This window comes from Aotus nancymaae, unplaced genomic scaffold, assembly GCF_030222135.1.
Source record: "Aotus nancymaae isolate 86718 unplaced genomic scaffold, 86718_ANA_hifiasm-v0.15.2.pri h1tg000062l, whole genome shotgun sequence".
In the NCBI taxonomy this organism is placed as follows: domain Eukaryota; kingdom Metazoa; phylum Chordata; class Mammalia; order Primates; family Aotidae; genus Aotus; species Aotus nancymaae.
In genome coordinates this window covers 9,448,242-9,472,341 of record NW_026988476.1, presented here as the reverse complement: position 1 = coordinate 9,472,341, position 24,100 = coordinate 9,448,242, and the positions used below count along the sequence as shown (strand labels likewise).

Sequence of the window (24,100 nt, the reverse complement as noted above, 5' to 3'; positions counted from 1 at the left end):
GGCCGGGCATGGTGGCTCACACCCATAATGTGTGAGCACTTTGGGAGGCCGACGCGGGCCGATCACCTGAGGGTGGGATCACCTGAGATCTCCTGGAGTGCCACTGTACTCCAGCGTGGCCAACATGGAGAAACCCGGTCTCTAGTAAAAAATACAAAATTAGCCAGGCATGGTAGCAGATGCCTATAATCCCAGCTACTCAGGAGGCTGAGACAGGAGAATCGCTTGAACCCAGGAGGCGGAGGTTACGGTCAGCCAAGATCACGCCATTGTACTCCAGCCTGGGCAATGGGGCAAAACTCCATCTCAAAAAAAAAAAAAAAAGAAAAAGAAAAAAGAAGGAACATGATACAAAAAAAAAATTACCACAATTACAATTTTGGAACATTGTCTTAAATTCCTGTGAAAGGGCATGAAGAGGTTTTTTAGTTTGTTTTGTTTTTTGAGATGAAGTCTTGGTCTGTTGCCCAGGATGGAGTGCCGTGACGTAATCTCAGCTCACTGCAAACTCTGCCTCCCAGGTTCAAGCGATTCTCCAGCCTCAGCCTCTCGAATAGCTGGGATTACAGTTGTGCGCCACCATACCTGGCTAATTTTTGTATTTTTAGTAGAGACAGGGTTTCACCATGTTGGTCAGGCTGGTCTCCTGACCTCGTAATCTGCCCGCCTTCGCCTCCCAAAATTCTGGGATTACAGGCGTGAGCCACCACACCCAGCCCGGGCATGAAGGGTTGAAAAGTTATTGTTAACAATTGGAGAAAACCCAATAGGTTAATTTGAGGAAAACAATGGAGACATTTGGGGAAAAAATTTTTGTTTTGTAAATTACCAAGAAAGACCTAATCACAGGCTAAGCAATATGCTTAAGGTTGAATTTGCCAAATTAAGATGTACATACTATGATGTAACATGTGTCTTTATTTGCGTAGCATGTGTCTTTATTTGCACATGCAGTGAGATAATTCCTACCGTTGTCTCACACTGCTGTAGGTTATTAGGAACTCCATTCTTTAGTGACATCACTTTTCTGAATTCTGTAACACTTTTCCATTCAGCTAATCCTTTGATTAGTCTGTATTTTCCGAATTAAGTGTATCTTGTTTTTCGCTTGCTCCACTTCCCTTGTCCCTTGCACCCCACTAACAAGAAAATTCCTAGTGGTCATAATGGTTCTAATTCTTTTTGTGTACTCATAGGAATTGGCATAACTTCTCAATATTTAAAGAATGTACTGTCTGAAACTTTATGATATTTTAAACTCTTTTTACAACTTTTCATATTGAAGATCGTGGCAGGAAATGGATGCTTTCGATGCCAATAGAAATTCTTGTGAATTTTTCTTTTTTTTAATCAATATATTTTTATTTTACGTTGTCTTTGTTTTCCGAAGTTCTCTTGTGAATTTTTCTAACTTCTATTGCTAATTAACACGGAGGTGGTGGGCTCTTATTTATTTATTTATTTATTTATTTATTTTGAGATGGAGTTTTGCTCTTGTTGCCCAGGCTAGAGTAAAATGGCATGATCTTGGCTCACCGCAACCTCCTTTTCCCAGGTTCAAGCGATTCTCCTGCCTCAGCCTTCCGAGTAGCTGGGATTACAGGTATGCACCACCACGCCTGGCTAATTTTATATTTTTAGTAGAGACAGGGTTTACTTTATGTTGGTAAGCAGGTCTCGAACTCCCGACTGCAGGTAATCCCCACCCGCCTCGGCCTTCCAAAGTGCTGGGATTACCGCGCCCAGCCAAGGGCAGAAGCTCTTTCTGTATTATTTTATTTTGCTCCGCCCCCGACATCGTGGTGTGAGGTGAACCTTCCTAGTATCTGGGCGCTGGCCGCTCTCTACGGGCTAGGGAAAGAGGAGCTCAGTGATCATAGAGGTGGCGGAATGCAGGGGTAGAGGGGACCGGAAGTTGTTTCTTTCCCTACCCGCATCCCCCACTGGGGTCGGATCGCGTCTCCGCGGGCTCGCTTTGGTTCCAGCTCCTGTCAGACTGTCGTTCGGCCTTAGGACTTGGTACCCCCGGAGTGTGGACTCTCTCCAGTACCAGACTCACTTCAGTACTAGCCTTTGGGAAGCCGTGTGAATACCCCGATCTCTTAGCCACAAGGGACAGACGGTGGCCTGACAAGCCGCGTCGCTGGCCAAGTCGCTGAGGCGCTAGCCGGAACCCCCAGACCAGCTCAAACGAGAGCCCAAACTCGGAGCTTGGAAGAATTAGCAGGAAATGGCGGACGAGGCGTTGTTTTTGCTTCTGCATAACGAGATGGTATCTGGAGTGTACAAGTCAGCGGAGCAGGGGGAGGTGGTGAGTGCTGCCACACGACCTTGAGGTCCTTTTGCGGTGACACACCTTGTTTCCCCTCAGTGCTGTTTCCTTCAACCCCTGTCCCATCGCAACCCGATGCCTCCCGAGGTGTAGACAAAGTGGTCCACCTCCAGGTGTCCTAAATCCTAGAACCTGTCAGTTGTCTCCTTTGATCTGTCATCTTTCATCCTTTTCTCTTTCATATCTTCGGCTATTTAATTCCTTTTTGTTCACTTGAGCCATGCACTGGCCACACCTATCCCAGCCTAAGAAGCTTGTCCCTCCTTCCCCTTTCCTAATTACAACTCCACACAACTTGAGGACTGAAGCCTAATGAAGGTTGAGTTTGCAAAGGAAAGTTTGCAGGCATTAGGATAATTAGGAAACACTATTTAAATTAATTATTTCAGAAAATATTTAGTGCCCATTATGTCAAAGCTAGTTCTCGCTGCTAGGGATGTAGTAGTGAATGAAACAATGGCCCATTCTTGTGGAGTTGTAGAGATTACCTTTTTTTTTTTTTTAATTAACCTGAAATGTGATAGTATGTAGCGATTACTTCTAATATGTGGGAGTCCTTATTCAATCACTGATTGTGGGCCTGACAGTGCTAACACTGCTAGATAAATAAAATAAAATCCCTGCCTCGGTCTTTAGGGAATAGGGATTTAATGAATAGTTAAAATTAAGTATTGGCTGGTAGAATCATGTAGTTGTAACGGATTTTAGAAATATTCCAAAGTCATGCTCAAGTCAGGAGCCCTTTCTTTAATATAATTGATAAAAAACGAATGGAGAATGGGGATAGGAAATGTATCCTAGGCAAAGATAAAGGCATAGAGGTAGAGTGGTGGATTTAAATACACTTAAGCATTTCATTGTGACTAGATTGAATGGAGGGAGAGTGAGAATTGAGAGCTTAAGTTAGAAAGAACTTTGTATGATTAAAGAGTTCGGATCTTTTCAAGGGAAGCTGTTTTTTTTGTTTGTTTGTTTGTTTTTGAGACAGTTTCACTCTTGTTGCCCAGGTTGGAGTGCAATGGCACGATCTCAGCTCCCTCAACCTCCGCCTCCCGGGTTCAAGCGATTCTCCTGTCTCAACCTCGCGAGTAGCTGGCATTACAGACATTCGCCACTACTTCCGGCTAATTTTGTATTTTTAGTAGAGACGAGATTTCTCCTTGTTGGTCAGACTGGTCTCGAATTCCTGACCTCAGGTGATCCCCGCCCACCTTGGCCTCCCAAAGTGCTGGGATTACAGGTGTGAGCCACCACACCCGGCAAGGGAAGATTTTTAAGGAGGGGAATGATGTGGACCATTTCCATTTTAGAAAGTAATCCAGCATTTGGACTAGAGATGGAAGATCCTTGTAGGGGGAAAATCCTTTATTATAGGAGTCATGGCTGAAAATGATGATGATCTGAATTAAGAAAAACATAGTGAGAAAAGAAGATAACAGATTTGTGAGGTAGAAGGTGGAATTCTATACGCCTTGTTTAAGGATGGGAGGAGTTGAAAATATATCATCAGGTTTTTTGCTTGAGCAGCTGGGTTGGATGGTGGTGCTAATAATCAGAAAAGGGAATAAAAGAGAAGAAAAAAATGAGGAGGTAAAATGAGTTATTTCAGGGCAGGTTGAAGTTTTGAGGTAACTGCAGGACACCCAAGAAAAGGTACTGCCAGTTTGCACAAGGATAGGCAGGATACATTTGAAGATTTCATTAGAAAGATATGTTTGGAAGAGTATTGGAAATGAAGCAAATTTGATTCTTACTCAAATGACCCATCTGTAATAGAGATTTTTTTCAGGTAACAAACTTATGACTTTACTATTGACATCAGTAATTACTGTTTGTGCAAAACCAGCCTTCTTTTTCCCCAAAGAACAGTTAATAACACACTTCTTTTACTTTTTTATCGTAACCCCTGCCCCCCCCAACCGCACCACTTGTGTATTCAGTTCTCTTCATTCTCCCCTCCCTTCTTACCTTTCCTCTTCTCTCTCTTTTTCTTTTTTCTTTTTTTTTTTTTAATGAGGCAGAGTTTTGCTCCTGTTGCCCAGGCTGGAGTGCAGTGGTGTGGTCTCAGCTCACTGAAACCTCTGCCTCCGGGGTTCAAGCAATTCTCCTGCCTCAGCCTCCTGAGTAGCTGGAATTACAGGTGCCAGCAACCATGCCTGACTCATTTTTTTGTATTTTTAGTAGAGACAGAGTTTCACCATGTTGAGTAGGCTGGTCTTGAACTTCTGACCTCAGGTGATCTGCCTGCCACAGCCTCCCAAAGTGCTGGGATTACAGGCGTAAGCCACTACACCTGGCCCTCTTCTGACTCTTGTCTAAAAGAATATTTTTTCTTCCTTTTAAGAGCTCTCTTTTTTCCAGCAAGTTAATCCTAATAAAATGAACAGAGCCATTCTACTCATGCCCAATAATTTTAAGAGATGGGCTAATCATATAAGAGAAAGAAAGTTCATAGTTTTGAATCATTTAAACTAAAAATAATTTTCTTTTTCTATTGCAGTGTGTTTATGATGGGGGAAAAATTGAATTGAAAGTACATAATAAGCAAAGATTATATAAATAACAGTTATGTGGTAGTCTTCATAATCAGAACCCATACTGAAATCTGGGTATAGGAGGGTTTATATTAGTGTCCCTACTTTGAGTGTGCTTGAAATTTTTCATCATGAAAAATGTAAAAGACACATAATCCTGTCATCCAGAAGTGATTTTTTTGAGATTTTTTTAGACTATAAAAACCATGTTGTTTATGTCTGAAAAGGCCTATTAAATCCATTTCTCGATGACAGGATTATGTGTCTTTTATTTTTATTTTTTCTTTTGAAACAGAGTCTCTGTTGCCCAGGCTGGAGTGTAGTGGCACAATCTTGGCTCACTACAACCTCCGCCTCTCAGGTTCAAGTGATTCTCCTGCCTCAGCCTCCCTCGTAGCTGGGACGATAGGCACCTGCCACCACTCCTGGCTAATTTTTATATTTTTGGTAGAGATGAGGTTTCACCATTTTGGCCAAGATGGTCTCTAATTCCTGACCTTGTGATCCACCCGCCTCAGCCTCCCAAAGTGTTGGGATTACAGGCATGAACTACTGTGCCTGGCCCTTTTTTTTTTTTCTATGAAAAGTTTTTTTTTTCTTTTTTTGGTGAAAAGTTTTTTTAAGTGAAATAAAGTTTTATACATTTTCAGTATAGCAAAATAAATTTCCCTAAGATTTGAGGTAAAATAAAAGAACTAATGTTCTCACCTTCCAAATCAATGTTTTTCAAATTATGCTGAAAGAGGAATTAATTATTTTAAAATGGACTAATTGGGCATTTCTCAATTTATGGAGAACGAATTTTAAAAGGTTAATGGACAAAATGTTCTCAAGTTGAAGTTTTCTTAAAAATTTGGTGCCTACTCAAAAGTGCATGAACAAGTACAAAAATCAAAAGGTATGTCGTAGGGCTTAATTCAAAAACTCATGTGATCATAGGATTTGAGAGTGTCTCTCTATAAGCATTTTCTAACTGCCCAATGTTCTTCTTGCCCACTGCCCAGATAGAGCTGATTTATCAATACAGGAGAATTACAATAAGAAGTTTATGTAGAGCTGGCTAAATGGGAGAGCAGAGTTTTATTATTGCTCAAATCAGCAGAGGCTAGGGTTTATCAAGGATTGTTTGGTAGGGTGGGGGCTAGGGAATGGTTTGCTGCTGATTGGTTGGGGATGTAGTTACAGAGGTGGGGGCAGGGCACAGGACCAGTTGGAGTCATCCAAAATGCAAAAGTCTGAAAAGACATCTTAAAAGGCCTTTTTTAGGTTCTACAATAGTGATGTTATTTACAGGAGTAATTGGGGAAGTTACAAATTTGACTGCCAAAACAATGGCTGGTTAACACTTACCTACATTTTAGAAGAATTCAGGCCCTTCTCATAATCTTAACCTTGTAGTCTTTCATTAGTTTTGCAGAAGTGATTTAGTTTTGGGAAGGGCTATTATCATTCTTGCTTTAAGGTTATTCTATAAACTAAATTTCTTCCAAAGTTAGCTTGGGCTGCATCCAAGAATGACCAAAGGCAGTGTGGAGGTTAAAGGCAAGATGGACTTGGTTAGGTGAGATCTCTTTCACTGTCATAATTTTCTCACTGTTACAATCTTTGCAAGGTGATTTCAATATTTCCTGCTAATAAATATGTTCCTAGGTGATTCTACAGAGAGCAGATTATTCCACAAAGAGCATCATGATTTACAGGCACTCTTTCTACCTGAACATTTTTTTTTTAAGACACAAGGTCTCAGGGTGAGTGTGGTGGTTCACGCCTGTAATCCCAGCACTTTGGGAGGCTGAGGTGGGAGATACTTGAGCCCAGGAGTTGGAGACCAACCTGGCAACATAGTAAAACACTGTCTCTATTAAAAAATAAAAAAGAGACAAGGTCTTTCTCTGTCATGCAGGCTGGAATGCATTGTTGGGACTTTGGCTTACTGCAGCCTTGACCTCCTGGGCTTAAGTGATCCTCCCATGTCAGCCTCCTGAATAATGAGGGCTATGGGCATGCTACATGTCTGGCTAATTAAAAAAAATTTTTGTTGTAGAAACAGAGTCTTGCTATGTTCAGTCTGCTGGTTTCAGACTCCTAGTCTCAAGCAACCCTCCTATCTCAGCCTCCTATATTACTGGGATTATAGGCATGAGACTGTGCCTGGCTTCATACTAAGCATGTTTGAGAACAAGTGTGGAGAATAGCAGAAAAACCAAAAACAGTGATAAGTACAGTAATAGATCTATGTACAGAGTTTTATGACAGCATAGAGCCTAAGGAAGTTTCAGGGAAAGCATCTGGGAGAATGTAATACCTGAGCAGAATTTAAAGAATATGAAGTCTAGGGAATAGCACATACAAAGGCATGGAGACAGAAGAGAGCATGGCACTTTGGAGTTGCTACAGAAATTTCAGAGTGATAGAAGGGAAGGATGTTTGTGAATATATGAATGTTAATGAATTTGGTTAACTAGCCAGGGGTCTTCAAGGAAAGGACATAACATAATGCCATGCTAAGGAATTTGGACTTTCTTTTTCTTCTTTTATTTTTTTTTGATAAAGGGTCCCTTGCTCAACCTGTTGCCCAGGCTGGAGTGCAAGACATGATCATGGCTCACTGCAGCCTCAACTTCCTGGACTCAAGCAGTCCTCCTGCATCAACCTCCAGAATGGCACATGCTACCACCCCCAGCCATTTTTTTTTTTAATAGAGATGCAGTCTTGCTATGTTGCCCAGGCTGGTCTTGAGCCACTGAGCTCAAGTAATCCTCCTGCCTTGGCCTCCCAAAGTGCTGGGATTACAGGCATGAGCCACTACACCTTGAGGGGTTTGTTTGTATTATAAAAACTTAGTGTTGTGGAGGAGCACAAAGCTACAATCCATTGAACCTCTGCCAGTTAAGATGGTGTTGGCTTAGGTGACATCTGGTTACTATCTTGGGAAAATCACTTCTATAGAGACGGCCTTGCAAGTGGTTTTAAAGTGTATCCTTTTGGCTGGGCGTGGTAGCTCACGCCTGTAATACTTTGGGAGACCAAGGCAGGTGGATCATTTGAGGTCAGGAGTTTGAGACCAGCATGGCCAACATGGTGAAACCCTATGTCTACTAAAAATACAAAAATCAGCCAGGCATGGTGGCGGGTGCTTGTAATTCCAGCTATTTGGGAACCTGAGGTAGGAGAATCGCTTGAACCTGAGAGATGGAGGTTGCCGTGAACCAAGATGGACCAACTGCACTGCAGCCTGGATGACAGAGCAAGACTCCATCTGAAAATAAAGTAAATTTTAAAAGTGTATCCTTCTGGGGCCGGGCGCGGTGGCTCACGCCTGTAATCCCAGCACTTTGGGAGGCCGAGGCGGGTAGATCACGAGGTCAAGAGACAGAGACCATCCTGGTCAACATGGTGAAACCCTGTGTCTACTAAAAATACAAAAAATTAGCTGGGCATGGTGGCACGTGCCTGTATTCCCAGCTACTCAGGAGGCTGAGGCAGGAGAATTGCCTGAACCCAGGAGGCGGAGGTTGCGGTGAGCCGAGATCGTGCCATTGCACTCCAGCCTGGGTAACAAGAGCGAAACTCCGTCTCAAAAAAAAAATAAATAAAAAGAAAAAAAAAGTGTATCCTTCTATTGACATTTTTAGGTTGATTGTGTATATGTTGACTAAATTATGAATTAACTTGTTTATCCAAAAAAAATAGTAAGTAAAAAGTAAGTCAAAGTAAAGTAAATAAATTGTATCAATCTGATAATTCACTTTTTCTTAAGATGTTTCAGTGAAAAAAGTATATTTACCTTACTATTTTTAACCAATATTATAAAACAATTTCTGAATACTAATATCCTAGCATTCTAAAAGTATTTAAAACTATTATTTTTTTAAAATAGGAAAACGGACGATGTATTACTAAGCTGGAAAACATGGGGTTTCGAGTCGGACAAGGATTGATAGAAAGGTGAGCAGGTTGGATTTGAAAATTTTCTTGCAGGTAGGTTATAAACAAAGATGGTCCATTTCAAAAGATTGCATAAAACTTGAGATATTTTAATTTTAATTCCTGAATGTTATTTCTTCTCTTTACTTCAAAAATTAAACTTTCTTTTTAGATCCAATGCCATTTTCACTCAGTTATTCAAATTTTATGTTCTAATGTTTGAAGAAAATATATATTTTATGTGTTTTAGACTTTTTTCCTGAAACTACTGGTATATTGAAGCAACTGTCTGAAATCTTACGCATTTTCAACTTAAGATCTGCTAGGTTCTTTAACCTGCATAGAATTTTTAAGTACATAGGATTGAAATACAATAGTCTGTGTTTATGCATGTAATTATCTTTCAACTTACAGATCAATTCTTTTTAGTATTTCTTTCTCACTACTTGAACAGTTAAACTCTGATTATATTTTATATAACAATGTCATGATCATGCTCACCTCTTTATTATTTTGTGATTTTTTTGATGTGCTAGAGAATTGCACCTGAAATTTTGGCTATAATGTTAGATTAATTTGAGGCCTCATAATTTATATAACATAACGTGAATCCATTGAGATAGGATCACTTTGCCTAGTGCTTATGACTTTATGAGTGTTAATAAATGTTCAGCCAGGTGTGGTGGCTCATGCCTATAATCCCAGCACTTTGGGAGGCCAAGGTGGGAGAATCACTTGAGCTCAGGAGATTCAGACCAGTTAGGGCAACAAAGTGGGACCCCGTCTCTTCCAAAAATACAAAAATTACCTGGGCATGGTGACATGTGCCTGTGGTCTCACCTGCTAGGGAGGCTAAGGTGGGAGGATGGCTTGTGCCTGGGAGACAAATAGAGGTTGCAGTGAGCCGAGATCATGCTAACCGCACTCTAGCCTGGGCAACAGAGCCAGACCCTGTCAAAAAAAATTAAAGTTAAAAAACTCAATAAATGTTCAGTGCTGTTCTGGCATTTGAAAATTAGCTAATAATTGTCCCTCTTGTTTTCTTTGGAGGATAAATACTGTATTACTTCTAGTTAATCTTTTTAGGTTTACAAAAGATACTGCAAGGTTCAAGGATGAGTTAGATATCATGAAGTTCATTTGTAAAGATTTTTGGACTACGGTATTCAAGAAACAAATCGACAATCTAAGGACAAATCATCAGGTAATTAAAATAACTAAGACCTATACTTTTAAATCATTTAACTTAATATAAATATCATATTTTAGTGACTTATTTAAAACCTAAAATAATTTCTGGTTAACTTTGGAATATTTTTTATGGTATTAATAAGTTACTAGTTTTTTTTCTTCTAATAGTGTGAAATGAATAAAGACAAAGGGACAGTTACCAGTAATGATAGCTGTTTTTCACCCAATTATATGCTATGTTAAATTTTTTAAAATAGCAAATGTCAGGATGATAATAGCTTTTAGTATTTGGTTCCTTAGTTACTGTCATTTGGTTGTAATAATATACAGAACCACAAATATATCACCTTTATGTCTTTAGAGTCATTTCTTTTTTTGAAGAAGAATAATTTGTATTATTTTAATAATTTTTATATACAGAAAACCCAACAGTGTACATTTAACCCAGTTTGGCGACAAGTTATTTAGCCTCTGCCTTTTCCTGGTTTTCAATTCAAGCCACAGAGTTGGGACCCAGGACATTGTTTCCCCAGTGACAGTGGATCTTATATCTGTCATTGTAATTGGTTCTAATAGCTTCCACCAGCTGAACCTAAGCTTCTTTGTCTTCTGAGTTAACCTTTGTGAAGGCAACAGTGATGCAGGTCTTCTTGTGGACTAGATGTCCCAGTCTTGCCTTCCCCTGATACTACAGTAAGGGACCTCCATTTTACGCGACAAGGCAGGCAGGAAGACAAACAGCTTGATGGGATCCACGTTGTGTGCATTCACCACCAACTGAGCCTTCTTGTTCTCCTCCAAGGTGGTAACAGTGTTAACTCCTGCTCAGAGGACAAGTGGTCTCTTAGTGGAGACATCCCTTTTGCCTGCAGCTTTTGTTTTATTTTATTTTTTTAGTAGAGATGGAGTTTCACCACGTTGGCCAGGCTGGTCTCAAACTCCTGACCTCAGATGATCCACCCATCTCAGCCTCCCAAAGTGCTGGGATTACAGGTGTGAGCCACCACGCCCAGCTACCTGCAGCTTTCTTTTCAGCTGGGCCAATAGCCTCTGCTTCTTTTCTTGCTTTGTCTCTGGTCAGTACTTGTGGGCCAGCTTAAGCAACTGAGTAGCTGTTTGGCAGTGCAGGGCCTGGGTGAACTGGTTAATTGTAGGAGGCACTTTCGGCTGCTTATAGAGGATGGCTTTCTGCCGGGGCCATTTCACAAAGCAAGTGGGGTCCTTTTTGGGTGGATGTCCTGTCCAATGTCAGAATTCTTAGGCCTTTCTTCAAATGGGATTCCTGCTTCTTCATGACAGCAAGGGCTGGAGCCACCTTCTTCCCCTTGGCCTTTCCTTTTGGCACCTTGGGTGGGAGGAGGAGATCCTTTATAGTCATTTCTAAGGTCTAATTTATAGAGCATATTTTACTCTTTTTTTTTTTTTTTTTTTTTTTTTTTTTTGAGACGGAGTTTCGCTCTTGTTACCCAGGCTGGAGTGCAATGGCGCGATCTCGGCTCACTGCAACCTCCACCTCCTGGGTTCAGGCAATTCTCCTGCCTCAGCCTCCTGAGTAGCTGGGATTACAGGCACGCGCCACCGTGCCCAGCTAATTTTTTGAGCATATTTTACTCTTAAGTAACCCTTGCATTATTATTGCTGTCATATTTTCTATTCTTAAAATATTTTCTTACTATAAAACTAATAGATTACATAGAAAACTATTTATTTGTTAAAAATTGAAAAGGAGACAGGGTCTCGCTATGTTGCCCAGGCTGATCTCAAGCTCCTCAGAACCACAATGACCATCTAACAAAGGACACAGTAGTCAGTGACATGTAAATGAGATAGTGGGTGGGGTTTCTGTCCTCACCTTAGGATGGCATCAGGGACTTGCCTGAGCTCAAAGATCATACCTGTGCCAAAGAGCCAGTGACTAAGAGAGACTTGAACACTGAAGAGGGGGCCAACAGCTCCTCTAACTGAGTCGGCGCTCCTTAAGCAAGGGCTGTTGCCTCACGTATGCTTGTGGCATACAAAGACAAATCGGCCTGGCCGAAGCAGCAGTTCTGTTCTTTGCTTCAGGCTCGCCAGGGTAGATGAAGAAAGTCAGTCTGTCACATCATCTAGGCCTCAACAGTTTCAAACAGGAAATCCCAACAACATAGGAACATTCACGGCTGCCTCTTTGAGGTCTCTGAGGAGTCTAGGATAGTTAGGACTCTGTTCTATGGCCCCCAAAATACCCAAATACGCGGACAAAATACCCATGACCTAGTCCCACTCTCTGCTGCTTCTCTTCAGGGCACAGTCTGACTCTAGTCCAGGACAGGGAGAGAGAAAACTCCATTCCCATTTCAGCAGCAAAGGAGAGGCGGCTGAGAAAGGGCTGGCTCAGAAGCTCCAGAACTCAAAGGAAAACTGGAAATGACACTTGACATGCAGATGAAACCTGGTCTGGCCCTAGTGGACAAGGTCATAGACGCTGGAAGAACTGGCTCTTGCTTTCTGCTCCTCTGACAGAGGCACTAGAAGCTTCACTTAAGGACCCACATGTCAGTTCTCATGAAAACACCTGGTGCCTACAAATTATCTGTCACCACAGACTGGACCCCATCAACCTACCAAAGGCTGACCACACATGGATGTCACACAAGTCATTAAAAAAAAGACAATGATAATTAAAGGGGCAAGTCCTTCAAAGTGTGGCTCAGTTCTGCAAAATGTCTGACCCTGGCCCCGGACGGAGGCTTCATGTGCTTTCTTCAGGTGGTTTCCAGGATGGTGGCTTCCATGGCCAGTGCTTCCGTGGGCTCCTCCTTATAGTCCGACACATAGGACTCCAGGCTAAGACTCAAGTAATTATCTGGACTCACGTAATTCTTTGACCTCAGTCTCTTGCATAGCTGGGATTATAGGCATGTAGCACCACTCCTAGCTTCGTTAGATTTTATTTTATAAACTTCAAGGAAATAGAGTAGATTTGAAATTTGATTAAGTAAAAAAATTAAAGAGAATAGGATTATTTATTATTTATTAGTTAATTAGAGACAGAGTCTCAGTGTGTTGCCCACACTGGTCTCAAACTCCTGGGCTCAGGGGATCCTCCTGCCTTGGCCTCCCAGAGTGCTAGGATTATATGTTTGAACCCCTGTGCCTGGCCTAGAATTCATTTTGTCCCAACTTTAGCTTGGAAATACTTGAATTGCTAATTTGAAGAAATGACTCTTATTTTTGACTTTCTGGACATGATTTACTATTATATATCAGCTGGCTGGACATGGTGGCTCATACCTAGAACTGCAGCATTTTAGGAGGCTGAGGCATAAGGATTGCTTGAGCTTAGGAGTTGGAGACCAGACTGAGCAACATAGTGAGACCCTGTTTTTACAAAAAAAAAATTAAAAAAATTCACCGAGCACATTGGCAGGAGCCTGAGGTTTCAGCTTCATGGGAGGAATTCAAGGATACAGTGACCCACTGCACTTTTGCCTGGATAACAAAGTGCAATTCTGTCTCTTAAAGAAATAAGGCATGGCATGGTGGCTCACCCCTGTAATCCCAGCAGTCTGCGAGGCTGAGGCAGGTGGATCACCTGAGGTCAGGAGTTTGAGACCAGTCTGGCCAACATGGTAGAACCCTGTCTCTACTAAAAATACAAAAATTAGCCAGGTGTGGTGGCGCACGCTTGTAGTCCCAGCCACTCGGAAGGTTGAGGCAGGAGAATTGCATGAACCTGGGAAGCGGAGCTTGCAGTGAGCCTAGATCACACCACTGTACTCTAGCGTGGGCGACAGAGCAAGACTCTGTCTCAGAAAAATTAAAAATAAAAATTAGGTTGGGCATGGTGACTTATACCTATAATCTCAGCATGTTGGGAGGCTGAGGCAGGAGGATCACTTGAGCCCAGGTGTCAGGCATCTGTGATCCCAGCTACTTGGGAGGCTGAGGCAGGAGAATCGCTTGAGCCTGGGAGGCGGAGGTTGCAGTGATCGAGTCACTGCACTTCAGCCTGGGTGACAGAGCAAGACTGTTTAAAAAAAAAAAATTAATAAAACTAGGCAGATGTGGTGGTGTGCGCTTGTGGTCCCAACTACTCGGGGGGCTGAGATAAGAGAATTGCTGAATTGCTCAAGCACCCAGGTGTTTGAGGGTGCAGTCAGCTGTGATTATACTGCCACACTCCAGCCTAGGCAACAGAGCGAGAGCTTATCTCTAAATAAATGAATAAACAAACAGCTTATTTCACATGGATGTATATTAATGATTCCATTGTACTAGACTATTAGTTTTTAAGGATAGGCACTATGTTTTCATGCAGTTTTGTATCTTTAGTGTATAAAACTGTTCAGTAGATATTAGTATTATGAAAATACTGAACTCACAACTCTTCAGTGTAAACATTGCAAAACTCCTTCATTTAAACAAAATTTGACCAGGCTGGGCACGTGGGCTCATGACTGTAATCTCAGCACTTTGGAAGGTCAAAGTGGGCAGATTGCTTGAGCCCAGGAGTTTGAGACCAGCCTGGGCAACATGCAAAGCCCTATCGCTACAAAAAATATAAAAATTAGCAGAGCATGGTGATGCACACCTGTAGTCCCAGCTACTTGGGAGGCTGAGGTGGGAGGATCGATTGAGCCTGGGAGTTGGAGCCTGCAGTGAGCTGTGACTGTGCCACTGCATTCTATCCTGGGCAACCAGAGGTGATCCTATCTCCAAAGAACAGAAAAAGAAAATTCGACCAATGGGAAGGAGACTTTTAATAACTTTTAAAAAACACTTACATTGTTTCATAAGAAATAAAATAATTTGCCAGGCATGGTGCCTGTAATCCCAGCACTTTGGGAAGCTGAGGCAGGTGGATCGCAAGATCAGGAGTTTGTGACCAGCCTGACCAACATGGTGAAACTCTGTCTCTACTAAAAATGCAAAAATTAACCTGGCATGGTGCTGCATGCCTGTAATCCCAGGTACTTGGGAGGCTGAGACAGGAGAATCGCTTGAACCAGGGAGGCAGAGGTTGCGGTGAGCCGAGAGAGCGTCATTGTACTCCAGCCAGGGCGACAGAGTGGGACTCCGTCTCAAAAAAAAAAAAAAAAAAAAAAAGGAAAAAAGAAATAATTTTAAGGACTACTACTTACATTGACTTTGTTGGATGTTTTTTCTATTTTTGGAACAGGGCATCTATGTTCTTCAGGATAACAAATTTCGCCTGCTTACTCAGATGTCTGCTGGAAAACAGTATTTAGAACATGCATCTAAGGTATTTAATGGAATAGAAGATTGGGGTTTCTGTTAATAGTAGGACTACAGGGAAAAGTTGAATGCTAATCATAACAGACTATTGAACTTAAAACATATTTTAAGTGTTCTTTTTTGTTTAAAGAGTTTTCTATGAAATGAGAGACATGTTACAATACATTAATCTTTAGCTAAATAGGCTTACAGTAGCCAATTAAAGAAACCCTGGCCGGGCGTGGTAGCTCACACCTGTAATCCCAGCACTTTGGAAGGCCCAGGCAGGTGGATTACCTGAGGTTAGGAGTTTGAGACCAGTTTAGCCAACATGGTGAAAACCCGTCTCTACTAAAAATACTAAAATTAGCTTAGCGTGGTGGCGAGCGCCTGTATTCCCAGCTACTCCGGAGGCTGAGGCAGGAGAATCCTTTTAACCTGGGAGGCAGAGGTTGCAGTGAGTTGAGATCGCGCCATCATCGCACTCCCGCCTGGGCTACAAGAGCGAAACTCTGTCTCAAAAAAAAAAAAAAAAAAAAAGAGAGAGAAACACTCTAACTAAATGATAGTGAAATGTAGATGTATGGTAGATTCCTTTTTTTTTTTTTTTTTTAAGATAAGGTCTTGCTCTGTCATCCAGGCTGGAGTGTAGTGAGTGGTATGATCATGGCTTATCTTGACCTTGACCTCCTGGGCTCAAGCAATCCTCTTACCTCAGTCACCCAAGGAGCTGGGACTGCATGTGTGGGCCACCATGCCTGGCTAATTTTTTAAAAAAGTTTTGTAAAGATGGGATCCCACAATCTCTTCAAATCCTGGGCTCAAGTGATCATCCCATCTCAGCCTCCCAAAGTGTTGGGATTATAGGTATGAGCCACCGCATCCGGCCTGATTGCTTATTTTCTATATTTTTGGAGTATACAGCCTCTAATTTTACGGTTAATGTGTATATTTTCTTTTTTTTGAGACGGAGTCTCGCCCTGTCACCCAGGCTGGAGTACAGTGGCGTGATCTCAGCTCACTGCAACCTCTGCCTCCCAGGTTCAAGTGATTCTCCTGCCTCAGCCTCTTAAGTAGCTGGGATTACAGGCATGCACCACCCCACCTAGCTAATTTTTTGTATCTTTAGTGGAGATGGGGTTTCAGCATGTTGGCCAGGCTGGTCTCGAACTCCTGACTTTGTGATCCACCCGCCTCGGCCTCCCAAAGTGCTGGGATTACAGACATGAGCCACCGTGCCTGGCATAGTTTCTCTTTTTTACTAACATCTCACTTTAATATTTCTGGTTCTCACTTAACTTTTTGGGATCTTGGTTTCTTCAGCTGTGAAAAGAGTAAGTTGGACCATTTCACTGATTTCTATTTTGAGTTATGGACATCCTTGAGAATTGGAACACCTTTCCCTATAAATACACGTATATACATGGTTTTTCTTTTCTTTTTTTTTTTTTTTTAGTTGTGGTATCACAGCAAAATGGTTTTTATTTTCATAGGGGTTACAGGTTCCCAGATTAAGAACTCTTGGGATAAACAATCTTTAAGGCCTCTTCTCTTCCAGCTTAAAATTTCATGACTCAGATCTAACTACTTAATAGTACCCACTTATGTATATTAATTATGAGATATTTTATATTATTCATAGATAATGTAGTATATTGAACATGCAACGTAGATGTGGGTAATCAAAAATTCCTTGAATTACTGATTTTTCAATCCAGTTCTTGTCATGATTTTCGGTGCTGTAGCTCAGCCCTTTTCCCTTTCTTTGTGTCTATGTGACATGGTTTCTCAACATCCAAGCTGTTGATATTTTCAACCAGATAATTCTTTGTTGTGGCAAGCTATAAGTCTTAAACAAGTCCAGATTCTTGGTTGTAAATAGAGGAAGGAAACTCTGCTTGTAAGCTAACACAATTGATAAGATCTAAAAATCGGCAATAACCAGGGGAGGTTAAGGCAGCTAGTAGGATAGCCAAGTCACTCCACAGGATGAGTCCAGTTAGAATCCTGCAGGCAGCATGGACTGTTGACACAAACTACCTTTACTGCCTCCAGAACTAATTCTGATCTGTTTCTGGCTTGTTTTTGTCACTCTAGATTCACTGTCCTGGATTACTTAATTGGCTGAACCTAAGTCTTTTTTCTTTTTTTTTGAGACGGAGTTTTGCTCTTATTGTCCAGGCTGGAGTGCAATGGCACAATCTTGGCTCGCTGCAACCTCCACCACCTGGGTTCAAGTGATTCTCCTGCCTCAGCCTCCTGAGTAGCGGGGATTACAGGCGTGTACCACCACGCTCGGCTAATTTTGTATTTTTAGTAGAGACAGGGTTTCTCCATGTTGGTCAGGCTGGTCTTGAACTCCTGACCTCAGGTGATCCACCCACCTCACCCTCCCAAAGTGCTCGGATTACAGGCGTGAGCCACCGTGCCCAGCTTCCCTGGCTGAGCTTAAGTCTTAAGTCATATGTCCATGCCTTAGTTTCTGGGGAGCTGGGAAATCTAGCAATATTTTTCAGTAATTTGAACAGTTCCTCCAAAGTCCTTTGAATGACTTACTGATAATAAATCATGTCATGTTGTATTTTTCAATAGCTTTACTATTTTAGTAAATCCTTACTATTTTTAATGATTTTTTTTCCTTTTAGTATTTAGCATTTACATGTGGCTTAATCAGAGGTGGCTTATCAAACTTGGGAATAAAAAGTATTGTAACAGCCGAAGTGTCTTCAATGCCTGCTTGTAAGTTGAATTCACGTTTCTTACAAATGTTTCAGTAATTTGTTTTCATGTTTGTTTGATTTTTTTGTTTGTTTTTGTTTTAACTGAGAGGAAATTTAAAATACTGAAACTTTCATTTTAGTTTTATCAATGTAACATTTAGTGTAGTAAAAGGTTGCATACTATATTCATATACAGTAATTTTTGAATTAATAATAGACTAAAATCCAAATTTATAAGACAATTTAGGGGATAATTTATAACTTTTTTAAAGTCAGATATTCTTTTTTAAAGAAGATATTCTAAATATGTATACCTGTATAAATATGATTTATAACTTTTTAAAATTCAGGTATATATATTCAGAATAATATCTTCTGAATATGTATACCTATATAAATTTGGATTTATAAGACAATTTAAGGGATGTAATGTTTTAAGATAGCAAATTTCCCTGGAACATTGAAAATGTCTCCTAGATTCAAGCGATTCTCCTGCCTCAGCCTCCTGAGTAGCTGGGATTACAGGCGCACACCACGACACCTGGCTAATTTTTGTGTTTTTATTAGAGATGGGGTTTCACCATGTTGGTTGGGCTGGTGAAAATGCTATTTTTAAACAATTGTTTAGGATATATCTACATGAAGCTAAGTAAAACCAAATAGTCTTTTTAAAATTTATTTATTTATTTTTTTTTAGACACAGGATTTTGCCATATTGGCCAGGCTGGTCTCAAACTCCTGACCTCATGTGATCCACCCGCCTCGAATTACAGGCGTGAGCCACTGCGCCTGGCCCCAAATAGTCTTTTATCACTAAATGTCTCCCTAAATGCCTCCCTAAAGATCTTTTCACCAGAACTACCAACCAAGAAAAAAAATGGACTTGAGCTTCATTGCATTTCCTTTTCATTTACAATGATCATTAGCAGTGAAATATTGTACCCAAATGTAGGAATAATAAAGAGAAACAAAAGTGCCTACTCACAAACTAGATAATCATCCCATTAAATAGGATGACTTTATTGAATATTATGAAGAATGTGAAAAGGTTGTTTGACATAGTAGGTTTCTTGATTGAAACTATTTCCTATATGGAAAATAAAATTGATGTTTAGACTTGTTTTCCTTGTATCTAAAATTAAAGAATTATTATTATTTTTTTTTTAGGCAAATTTCAGGTGATGATACAGAAGCTGTAGAACATACTGAAATGCAAGGCTTCAACAGTATAAAGAGATAAATTATTCATGTATAAAGTATTTCAAGTAGTGATGATTTAATTGTTCGATGTTTGTACAGAAGTAAGCATGTATTTTTACCAATTTACACAGATCAACTCAAAGGAGATAAAGGGACATTCTGCCATGACATACATTTAACCAAAACTATTCAAAATGAAAACCTGATTTCAGATAACTAGACACCAAGATGTAGGACTCTTATTTTAAACCTTTTTATTTGGTTAGAGTGTTACGTATTTGGCCATAGATAGACAGGCAAAGTTCAGGGTTTGCTGAATTTGCTTGAGAGAAAAGTATGTACCAACAGAATAATTTGTGATAAAAATGAACAAATTTTGATAAAGTATGAATGTTTTATTTTAAAAAGCAAACATACTAAATTTTTTATTTTATTGCTTATAATTTATTAAGAATTTTTACACCTGTATAAGGATTTTGTATATACATTGTATGTGTGTGTGTATATATATAAATACATATATGACTGCCTAAATTGTTTAGAAATTTAATTTTGTTTTAATAGGTTTCTTTCCTTCAGAGCTCCATTAATGTAATCAAAATGAAATATAGATTAGTTTAAATGTGAATTCAGTGACTCTAGGGCCAAAGAATATTAGGTATGTTTGGAAGGAATTTTTGTATTTATTCCTGTTACAGTTTTGACTTTCAACTTCTCTCCCTATGCATGGACATTCTGGTAAAGGGTCTAATATCTTTATTCCCTTCTTTACTCTTTCACCTGAGCAGAGAGGTGGATAATTGGATTAGTAATTCTTTTTCTTTTTCTTTTTCTTTTTGAGATAGAGTCTTACTCTGTTGCCAGGCTGGAGTACAGTGGCTCAATCTCGGCTCACTGCAACCTCTGCCTCCCAGGTTCAAGTGATTCTCCTGCCTCAGCCTCCCAAGTAGCTGGCATCACAGGCGCCTGCCACCACGCCCAGCTAATTTTTGTATTTTTGGTAGAGACGAGATTTCACTGTGTTGAACTCCTGACCTCGTGATATACCTGCCTCGGTCTCCCAAAGTGGTGGAAATACAGGCATGAGCCACCACTCCCTGCCCTTGGATTAGTCATTCTGACATTCTTTGGACTACATCATCTTAGTGGTTTGGGGTCAGTGCTCATTGGATATATCTTTCTTGCCACCTCTTCCACATACTTTCTCTTACTTAAATTATCTGGCATAAGCAGATATCCCCAGCTTTTGTTAGAACTTTGCATATTGATTATAAAAACTATACTTTGTTTATTTATTTATTACCCTTTTGCATGTGTTTGTGTGACAGGGAACTCTGCAGAAAGGGGTGACTGACACACCAAACAAGATGTTTTATTGGGTACTCTGCCATAGAAATGGCTGATTAAGAAGATCGACTAAATAAACCAAACGTTATATTAAAAACATGAAATAAGAACTATAAAAATTTACTTTAGGATATTAAAGAAAACTCAGGTTAGAGGCATACCATTTTCCTTTCATGGAAGGATACAGTATTACAAAGATATTTAACTTGATTTATTAAATTCTAGTTATGTGCCCTATAATGATGTTTCAGTCAATGACAGACTACATATATGGCGGTGGTCCCATAAGATTACAATACTACGTTTTTATTGTACCTTCTTTATGTTTATTTTACTTTATTTTATTTTTGAGATGGAGTCTCACTCTGTTGCCCAGGCTGGAGTGCAGTGACGTGATCTAGGTTCACTGCAACCTCCACCTCCTGGGTTCAAATGATCCTCCTACCTCAGCCCCTCTAGTTGCTGGGATTACAGGGATACACCACCATGCCTGACTAATTTTTGTATTTTTGGTGAAGACAGTGTTTTGCTATGTTGGCCAGGCTGGTCTCAAATTCCTGACCTCAGGTGATCCACCCACCTCAGCCTCCCAAGGGCTGGTATTACAGGCGTGAGCCACCGTGCCGGGCCCTTCTTTACATTTAGATATGCAGGTACTTACCATTGTGTTACAGTGTCCTACAGTATTCACTACAGTAATATGCTGTATAGGTTTATAGCCTAGGAGCAATAGGCCATAGCCTAGGTGTATAGTAGGCCATACCATCTAGGTTTGTGTAAGTATACTCTGTGATTGTACAATTTCAGAATCTCCTGATGACACATTTTTCAGAACATACCCCTTTGTTAAGCAATGCATGACTGCAATTCTAATTCTAGCCTGATTTGGGGGAAAAAATTTAATTTTGAAAAAATAAATTTAGGAAAGTTCCTATCAAATATACAAATATAAAGTTTATTAAGTTAAAAAAGTCATAATGACCCAGGAATAGCTAATGACACAGAAGTGGATCAAAATGGAACACAGTAGAGAACATCAAATAAAACAGGTGTAGGAATTGTGTGTATGAAAAAGGTGGGTTCAAATAAGTGGGTTTGTTAGACACTCTCATATGCCTACCTGTCAGCCATTTCTTTCTCCCTTCCTTGCAGACAAAGCCCCATTTTTTTCTTTTTTTCTTTCTTGTTTTTTTTTTTAAACTCTGTATGGCTGCTTTGTGCTGTAGAATAGGGTGCTTCCCTAGTCCAGAGATGGTGAGTGTTGATTAGATTCTATGCCAATCATGGTAATTGGCTTACTTGATCATTTGATGGATCTCAGCTAATGAGATAAAGGAAGTCTGAAAGGCTTTGAAGAAATTTTCTGTTGTTCTTAATTGATAGAAGATGGGGATTGGATTTGCCAGCATCCCTTTTCTGCTTCTCAGTGAAGATAGGTGATATGGATGTTTGAAGCTAATCTGCAGCAGCCTTCTGATGGCCATGAAAGGACAAGTATGGAGATGAAAGCCATCACACTGAGCATAGCGGGATGTAGATAGAGAGCACCTGAATTGTGCTTCTGAATTAACCAATCTGGTAACTGCTTTACCTTTGGACTTTTGGTTATGTGAGATATTCCTTATATTGTTACATTCACTTTGGGTATGTATATTGTTACTTGTAGCCAGAAAGAAACCTCTCTCTTAGTAGAAACAAAGGGAGAGTTAGGTTATTCAAAAATAGTGTGGGACAATTGAATATCCCTTTTGGGAGTGGGTGGGGAGAAACTTAAAGGTTCACGTGTAAAACAATAAAACCATAAAATACCAAAGAAAATATGGGAATACTTGTGATTTTGTGCTAGAGAAGGCCTTTCCAACACACAAATGTAGGAAATCATAAAGGAAAATTGTAAAACGAAACAAAAAAATGTAGTAACATCTCTTCAACAGATACTGTTGGGAAAACTGGAAAGCCACATAGAAAGGAATGAAATTGGATTGTTGTCTTAATGCTGTACATAGAAATCAACTTAAATTGGATTGAAGAGTTAAAAGTAAAATCTGAAGCTATATAATCCTAGCAGAAAACATAGGGGAAAAGCTTCATAACATTGGTCTTGGCAATGATCTCTTGGATAAGACACCAAAAGCAGAAGCAACAAAACAGAAGTAGAAAAGAGGGACTACATCAAACTAAAAAGATGCACAGCAGAGGACAGTGAAAAGGCAACTTAGGAATGGAAGAAAATATTTGCAAACCATATACACTTGGCCCTTTCTATCTGACGGTTCAACCAAGAATTCAACCAACTTTGGTTTGAAATATTTGAAAAAAAAAAAAAAAAGGCCGTGCTGAAGCCTATAATCTCAGCAGTTTGGGAGGCTGAATGGGGCGGATCACCTGAGGTCAGGAGTTGAAGATGAGCCTGGCCAACATGGCAAAACCCTGTCTCTACTAAAAATACAAAAATTAGCCAACCATGGTGGCAAGCACCTGTAATCTCAGCTACTTGGGAGGCTGAGGCAGGAGAATTGCTTGGACCCAGGAGGCAGAGGTTGTGGTGAGCAGAGATTGCACCACTGCACTCCAGCCTGGGTGACAAGAGCAAGACTCTGTCTTGATAAATAATTAAATAAAGTATACAGGAGGGCAGAGCAGGCCAAGCAGGCTGGGTGCAGTGACTCACACTTGTTATCTGAGCACTTTGGGAGGCCAAGACAGGAAGATTGCTTGAGCTCAGGAGTTCAAGACCAGCCTGGGAAATGCGGCAAGACTTCATCTCTACTAAAAATAAAAAAAAAGCCGAGCATGTACTCCCAGCTTGTTCCAAGGCTGAGACGAGGATTTTTAAGTCTGAAGGATATAATGAGCATGGGAGGTTCAAGCTGGAGTGAACCATGATGATGCCGCTGCACTCCAGCTTGGGTGGCAGAGAGACAATGACTCCAAAAAAAACCTTGGTGAGCATGTGGAGAAATGTGAATCCTTTTGCAATGTTAGTAGGAATGTAAAATGATATGGCTGCTGTAGAATACAGTATGGAGTTTCCTTAAAAAATTACCAATAGAACTGTAAGATCCAGCTGTCTGACTTTGGGATATGTTGGGTCCCTCAGTTTCCTTTTTCTGTCCTGACTGAGAAACAAATGCTTCACAGTTGTGTGTCCTGGGCAGCTGCTTGTTTTGCCCTGGAGGCTTGAACCCAAGCCAGGACTTTGGACAGTCCCAGGCACTGATGAAGGTTTTTCAGGTTGTCCAAAACCCTGAAAGGAACTAGCTCCAGCCCTGAGCCAAATTTCTTTGTTAAATATATATTTTATTGCACTTTAGGTTCTGGGGTACATGTGCAGAACATGCAGGATTGTTGCATAGGTACATACATGGCAATATGGTTTGCTGCCTCCGTCCCCCCAACACCTATATCTGGCATTTCTCCCCATGTTATCCCTCCCCAATTCCCTATCCCCACTGTCCCTCCCCTGTTCCCCCACAACAGACCCCAGTGTGTGATGTTCCCCTCCCTGTGTTCATGTGTTCTCATTGTTCAACACCAGCCTGTGACTGAGAACATGCAATGTTTGATTTCCTGTTTGTCTGTCAGTTTGCTGAGAATGATGGTTTCCAGATTCATCCATGTATTTACAAAGG

The 24,100-nt window shown here is 40.6% G+C and overlaps 1 protein-coding gene across 2 annotated transcripts; it reads left to right on the top strand.

The window, feature by feature from the left end:
* Positions 1 to 1,929: 1,929 nt before the first annotated feature.
* Positions 1,930 to 22,286, top strand: TRAPPC6B (trafficking protein particle complex subunit 6B). Of its 2 annotated transcripts, none has more exons than XM_064365809.1 (6): positions 1,930 to 2,311; positions 8,747 to 8,814; positions 9,844 to 9,997; positions 15,146 to 15,229; positions 17,847 to 17,940; positions 19,089 to 22,286. In XM_064365809.1, the coding sequence occupies exons 1-6, from the start codon at positions 2,231 to 2,233 to the stop codon at positions 19,118 to 19,120; spliced, it is 513 nt and encodes a 170-aa protein (XP_064221879.1). In that variant the 5' UTR covers positions 1,930 to 2,230; the 3' UTR covers positions 19,121 to 22,286. The 2 variants fall into 2 exon arrangements, with proteins under 2 accessions (XP_064221879.1, XP_064221880.1); XM_064365810.1 differs by having other exon boundaries at positions 1,933 to 2,311; positions 9,880 to 9,997.
* The last annotated feature ends 1,814 nt before the right edge of the window (positions 22,287 to 24,100 follow it).

What these genes read in the sequence shown, in the direction of transcription:
- TRAPPC6B (XM_064365809.1), top strand. Translation starts at nt 2,231, where the DNA reads ATGGCGGACGAGGCGTTGTTTTTGCTTCTGCATAACGAGATGGTATCT. An exon ending in CAGCGGAGCAGGGGGAGGTG is followed by an intron (nt 2,312 to 8,746) that starts GTGAGTGCTGCC and finishes TTTTTAAAATAG; the next exon opens with GAAAACGGACGATGTATTAC. An exon ending in GGACAAGGATTGATAGAAAG is followed by an intron (nt 8,815 to 9,843) that starts GTGAGCAGGTTG and finishes TTTTCTTTGGAG; the next exon opens with GATAAATACTGTATTACTTC.